The 7058-nt window shown below is 49.3% G+C and overlaps 1 protein-coding gene across 1 annotated transcript; it reads right to left on the reverse strand.

Annotated features, from left to right (window-relative positions):
* Nucleotides 1-6180: 6180 nt before the first annotated feature.
* On the reverse strand, nucleotides 6181-6846 carry LOC119280036. The gene has a single exon (XM_037561040.1). It carries the CDS (start codon nucleotides 6844-6846, stop codon nucleotides 6181-6183), a length of 666 nt encoding a protein of 221 aa, XP_037416937.1.
* Nucleotides 6847-7058: the final 212 nt, after the last annotated feature.

Raw genomic sequence — 7058 nt, forward strand, 5'->3', positions numbered from 1 at the left:
CCCGTGGATTCCTCTGCCCAAAATGTGAACCTATTAGTATTTTCTTAATATGAAATCCCACAGTCCTTGATTATAAATCTATCATAATAAAAGATTTAATTTGAGCTCCCAAAAGAATTCCAATGTTTTTTTGGATCAGACGGTCGGTGGTTGTATAAGATAAGAAATAAATTTTGAAGACAAATATAAATGCAATAACACGTTTTTTTTACTCTCCAACTACAATGAAACTTCTTTTTTTGAGACAAGCTACTAAAAAACAAATATCAATTCCAAAGGTTTTCAGGTCATACGTGTGCTTGTTGTATAAGAATGAAAAAATATTTGAAAAAAATATATAACTGGAATGAAACTTTTTTTTGACTCTCCAAGTACAATGAAACATTTTTTTTAGACAAACTACAATGAAACTTGGTATGATAAGACTGAAAACTATCCAATGCTGGCCACAAATCTCTAGCATCTCTACAGATCACGACCACGAGGGTCGTGGAGAGTTAGCCGAGGCCCCTCGTTGAAAGCGAGCCACTCCATGTCGACGCACTCTTTTTCTTTTTCTTTTTTTGCCGACGGTGCTGCTGCCTCTAGTCCTGACTCCTCTTCTTCGGTGTGCAGACCTCACTTCGTGCTGCCGTGGTAAGACACCATGGAAGCTTCAAGACCATGTTGACGCAGGGTGGTGGTCGGTTTGGTGGTGGGCTCCGGAGCGCCCGAGGTGAACGTTGAGATCGGGAGAAATCCTTGTCGGCCTGGCCGACACCGACGCGGTGGCGCCTGAGGGTACCGCCGGACATTCCTGGAGGGTGTCGGGGGCCCCTTCCTCTCTCCTTGTTTCGTACCGGGCGAAACCCTTGGCTGCAGCATCGTCATCGCCGCGTCCCTTCTTGGAGGTGTTGATTCAGAGTTTTGCAGTCTAGGAGCTTGGTGGAGTTTTCCTGTGGGTGTAGTGGACGCGAGACTTCTTCGTTTTTGTCGATCCGCCGTTGTCGGCAATTGTTTCTTTTATATTTTCTCTTTTGGTTCTTTTGGACATGTTTGTGCTGCTTTCGTCCCGGCACCTATTGTTGGTTGTATTGGTTGGCTACTTTGTGATACAAACCAGGGAGACCCTTTTTCGGTTTTACATACTCTCAAATGCCCGGACGGACGGTCCTCAGAGTGACCGTCACAAAAAAAAATACGACCCAGACGGACGCCTCAAACACCCGGGCTGACCGGCACCCCTCGTATCCAGCCCAAATCTGGGGCGGATATGGGGAAGCCTTGGCGCGACAGGGCACGTCTGCTACATCGGATTGACGATGGGGTCGCACAGGAAAACACTTCGAAACTTGACGGTCCGAAACTCGTCTCCTCCGTCGGAGCGATGATGCATAGTGGCGCCGCTCCGAGGCGAGCCGCATAGTGCCCTAGCCCAGTTACGTCTCACTGGACGGTGCACATGCGCACTGTTGCTCTCATTGGCCTTGGTGGGTCACGCTCGTGGTGAATTAGGATCTCGACTGATCACGGCCACGAGGGTCGTGGAGAGTTAGCCGCCGCTCCTTGTTGATGGCGAGCCACTCCATGTTGACGTACTCGCCAACTAGGTGCTCCTCGCCCCCGCTCCCCATTGACATACTCGCCACCGTCGCCGGCCGGCGGCAGTGATAACAGGCGTGAAGCTTGGGGATGGCGGCTGTGGTGGTTAGGTCATGGTTGTGAGAACGTGGGGTTTCATGGGGTTATATATAGCCATTGTGCAAGTGCAAGGCGTTGAATCCTTTTGTCAAAATCCATGGTTGTGAGAACGTGGGGTTCATGGGGTTCAAGAGATCAGATCGCCATTGTGGAATCAGACTTTAGACGGATACGGTAACCGAGACGGACAGAGACGGCCACACGGATGAGGTCCATATATATAGAGGTGACGGCGCCACAGTCAAACTATCTAATTAATCCCCAATCCCCGTGTCCAAAGTCAAAACTATTCCGCCGCCGCCGTCGATGGGCGCAACAGAAGGTAGCCCTGGCGCTGGCCTGCCACGACCATCCCAGTTTGACTGGATGTTCACCGACGAGGGGTGGGCCTTGCTGTCCGAGGAGACACGCCGTTCAATTATAGGAGTTCTGGATGAGGACAGAGAAGAGAAGACCCGCCTCCAAGAGCGCCGTCAATCCCGGTCCCGGAAGGACCGCCGCAAGGATCCTCGGCCGGACAAACAGATACACCCTAGTAAGAGCCTCGACCCTAACCTGTCGAGGGATGTTCGGGATTCAGATCAACTTTTGTGGATCCGACAACATCGCATGCTCAACCATTCAGAATGTAAGTTGCATCATTAATTCCATCTATTAACAAGTTTTCTTTTTCATTGTGCTCACTTCTTTTTACATTTCCTTTTCCCCAGCTGCGCTGCCGCCGATGCGCTATACTTCCTGCCAACTCCTCGGGAATGGATGCTCTCATTATCCTCATCCTATGCTACAATTCTTTGGTATTTTTGTCCAGTTTTACAGGAACGCCTTGAATATCATGTGTGGCAATACACATATTGATGTATATGGCTTGCTTGCTGTAAGGGATTCCTTGGATCCTTCCCGGAACTATATTTTTCACCGCTCGAGAGAGAATGCTCAAGCTATCGACGTGGTAATTCTACACTCTTTCTTTGCACTCTACATGATTAATTATTGGGTACATTTAATGAACAGATCTCCATTTGCTTTGGTTAAGAACACTATATTTCTGCCCGTTTGTGTTTGTTATGAACGCTATATTTGTGTCTAAATCTTCCATTTAAACATGTATTTGCAAAAGTTTTGAACCCGAAATTGCTCTATACATACTGTCTAGCTATCTATATCGTAAATTAATTCTGGGATTGATATAATTCTTGGCTACATTTTAGAATGGTGGCTATCTAAGTCTGAGCTACCCTGCACGGGGCATATCTGCAATGGGCTGCCTGATTGAGATTGATATAAAGATCAAGGGTAAGGAAGTTGGCAAAGATTTGTCAATTATTGATGGATCTGTGAAAGCCTTTGGGCAGTTTGACTCGAGGACTGCTAACCATGTTGATAACGTCAATGGTAAAATTATATTAAAGACACATGTTGTTCGTAAAGGTGTTGAGGCAACTATACACCTCGATTTTGTGGAGGTGCCAACAGGCGGCTTCAATGTGCGGATGCATGGTAAAACTGTCCGTGGTAAAGCTGTCTACTCCTTTATCACTGAGTGTTGTGATGATGACAGTTTTATAGCCTCACCTGGGAAGCATAATAAGAAATTCGTAGCGGCTGTGAACATAGGCGATACACTATGTGTAGACTTCATGGAGAAAAAGCGAGAAGCGCTCTCTTTTGTATCATCCAAGCACGGCAACGAGCAGCTACCTTACCGATTCAGCAATGGAGCTTTGGTCTTTGTTAAAGTCTTTTGGTCAACCATCGTCGAGGGTTGGCCATTGGGTCTGTAATCATTGAAAGAAAAGAAAGATATCATTATTGTCAGTTTTGAAGTTTCGGATCTTTACCCTCTATATACTCCCTCCATTTTAGTATTTCACGATATAAAGTGTATTAGGATTCCTTAAGACAAGTGTTCGACATTTAGGGGCATGAATATTCTAGTAGTTCAATATCAATATTGTCTGACATATATGTTTCTGTAAGACAAGAAACCAATGTAGATTGGCTAAATAGTTTGTGTTACGAAAACCACTGGATGATCTTTAAGAAATAAGAAGACCTCCATAAAAAACAAAGGTGATTCTTCAGTTCAAATAAAAGCAGAGATACAAAAGCAGCTCAATTGGCAACTATATTAAAAGTTGACCAAACCGATTTCATAATTTTAGCATCTGCATGCACGGTGGCCATTCCAGCCCAAAAGGATACCATTGAACGATGTAACAGCCATAGCTTCTTGATCATAATAAAGAAACTAGCCAGGTCACACGCACGCCCAACTTATACATATTGCATCTCATGAGAATGCTAGCAGGCAAAAAAAATGAGAAGATAATCTATCTGTCACATTCAATCGTCAGCAAGAAAAAAACTTGGAAACATCAAACACATGCAGATTGCAAAATAATAAGAGTTCGTCATAGACAAGAGACATGGGGAAGATCAGAGCATATCTTTCAAACTCACACCAAAATGATTTGGTAATTTTGGTACCAAAACAAGCATAGGTTTCACGCAACCACATAACAGCAAGAGTTTGTTGATCACGGCTTTACATGCATCAACGAAAAAGCCCGCAGGCTGTAACTTTGATAAGGCAGTTCTTCAATTCAAAGAAAAACAGAGACATGAGGCAGAGAAATCAGCAACTATTTCAAATACTGACCAGAGAACCTTATCCCCTCCCGCGTCGCTCCCGCGGGTGATGGGGAGGGCGACCGCACCACCGCCGCCAGCGCACCCCTCCTCTCGCCTCCTCCTTCCTCGCCGCCGCCGGCGGCGGGGCCCCTCTCATCTCTTCGTGCGGGGTGGACGGCGCGGGACGACGGCCCCGGACCTGGTGGTGACGCTTTCGTGGGGCTCCACCGCGTGGCGTCCCATCGGCGCTGGTGCTGGCGCGCGGGTGCGGTGGCGGCGTGATGGGCCTCGCCATGGTGGTGCACGGCCGGTGTGGTGAAGGAGGGCTGCCAGATCCAGACGTGGTGGGTGCGGGCTGCGGGCGTCATGGGATGCGGCCAGTCGTCTTCGCGGTGGTGGGCTGCTGGTGGAGTTGGCGGCGCAGCGGTGTGGGTCTCGCCCTCCCTCTCCTCTGGTTTCGGTCTGGGGCTGGAGGAGGGTTGGGCCTGGTGGTGGTGGATGTGTGCCAGCCGGATTTGACGCTTTATTTCGGTGAGTGGCATGGGTTGGGGCAGCGGCCCGGCGTGTTGGCTGCTCCGGCTGTGGGCGGCGGCGCGAGGTGGCTCGGCCCTCTAGGCGTGGCGGCTTCCTTTCGTTGCGCCGGCATCACGGCAGTTTGGCGGGTTGGCTGCGGCGGCGGATTTCCGGCGGCGGCTCGTTTGTAGGCGGCCTGTTTTGACTTTCGATCCATCTCCTCGTTGTCGGGTCGCTACCGTCGTTGAAGGTTCGGCCCTCCCCCGGCTATGGTCCATCGCTTGTCTCGCGCTCGGCAGCAGGACCGAGCTCGTCTCGTGCCCGGCAGCAGGACCGACCTTGTCTCATGCCCGGCTGCAGGACCGTCCTCGTTTCACGTCCGGCAGCAGGACCGTCCTCATCTCGCGCCCGGCAGCAGGACCGACCTCGTCTCGTGCCCGTCAACAGGACGAGTCGATGGAGTTGGGGGTAGCCTAGGGGTGCGAAAGGCGAGTCCTTTCCGCCCACATCTTTGGTTGGGGTAGCGGTGGGTCTCGAGTGAGGTGGTGTCCAGGTCTTGGATGTCAGGGCGGCGGCCCTAGTAGTGGTTCTGCGGTGCTCATGGGCAGAGCCCGTGGCTAGGTGCTGCCCGGTGGCCATGGTCGTGTGGGTGGCGTGGTCACCGGGGTGTGGTGTTCGGTGACGGTGAGTGTTGGCCGGGGTAAAAACATGTTCTATCTTCAGAAGGACCGGCGACGGCGAAGTTCGTTCCCTTCTTGAAGGCGTCGTCGCGGCTTTCATTGCCCTCGTGTTGCTCCAGGGGAAATTCTGATCCTCGGGTCAGGCGGTGGCGACGCTCCGGTGTCGTATCCTTTCTTAAGGCGCTGTTTTGGAGCCCACGGTTCGTCGTATGTGGCTTTATCTCTTCGCGGTGGCGTGTTCACGGTCGAGGACCCCGGTTGCTCTTGTAGCGCTAGGGTTGTTGTTGCTGTGCTCGGCGCCTATGTATCCTGCCTTAGGTGTGTGCGTGTGTGGTGTTGGCGGGTGTTTGTACCGGGTTGTTGAGGATCTTTGCTTTATATATAAGGCAGGGCGAAACCCCTTTTCGGTAATACTGACCAGAACAACTAGATAATTGTAGCATCAACATGCTAGCCACTTTGCAACTAAAAGAAATATAACACAACCATATAACAGCCAGAGCTTCTTGGTCATAACTTTTTATACATTAACAAAAGCTAGTTGTCTCTTAGAGGCTCCAGTTAATACATACTGTAGCTCTTGTGGATATGAAGACCTAGGCGGTTAGGAAGTACCACCACCCTCATAAACTGCCCTCAGATGAAAAGCTAAATAATACTCAGAACATAACCATCAGGTGAGATGAAAAGGCGAAGCATTCGCAACATAACCCTCTAGTATCGAAAAGAAGGTATGCGAAACTAGAGATTGTTTGAGCCGAAGTAGAGTAGTATATAGGAATCTGTGATGGATATTAGCAATCAACTTGCCATCCATGTCAACCTGAAGCAGCCAGTTATCTTCAAATTGAATCAGCAGTAGCACGTCACCATCCCAAGATGCGGCCACCGGATCAAACCAACCTCTAGAAGTTTCAAATTGCTCCATGATCTCTGCAATCGGCAATTTAACCCGATGTTGTAAGGCCCAGACTTCGCCTTCATAGTCCTGCATCACCCAGATGTCAACAATGTTCTCTTTTTCATTAAAACAGAACATGCCAAGCATGTCACTCATCTCAAACAGGTCATCATGGTCATTTGCCGAAACCATGGGAGAGTGCATCTGCCGGAACGACTCGTTGGTGGTGTCAAACACCATTATCATGGTGTCTGTATACCAATGCAAGCTACCATGGAAAAAGACAGTTTCAAGGGAAGTCATCAGTTCCTTGTCATCAAGGCATCCTATGTGCCTCGGCGGCTGGCCGGAGCCTAGTGTGTAGACGTAGCAGCCATCATTCTTCGTCTTTTGGACCACCAGTAGTCGATATTCGCCAGTTGGACTGTGTGGGTACATTCCCAGTATTGAATTCATGCTCCAGCCAACTCATTCAAAAGTCTGAACTGATGGAGGGAGGCGGGCAATATATTTCAACACTCCTCCTCACGTCTAGGCTATTTTAGTCCTTAGACGTGGGATCGATGTAGGCCGCAGAATCGTTTTATTTAATACTGCGTTGGGAGGGTTTTGAATTCAAGACCCCTTGGCTCTGATACCATATTGAATTC

The sequence above is a fragment of the Triticum dicoccoides genome, chromosome 3B (assembly GCF_002162155.2).
Source record: "Triticum dicoccoides isolate Atlit2015 ecotype Zavitan chromosome 3B, WEW_v2.0, whole genome shotgun sequence".
NCBI classification, from domain to species: domain Eukaryota; kingdom Viridiplantae; phylum Streptophyta; class Magnoliopsida; order Poales; family Poaceae; genus Triticum; species Triticum dicoccoides.

Coding starts and splice junctions, on each gene's coding strand:
- LOC119280036 (XM_037561040.1), bottom strand. CDS start 6,846: ATGTACCCACACAGTCCAACTGGCGAATATCGACTACTGGTGGTCCAA.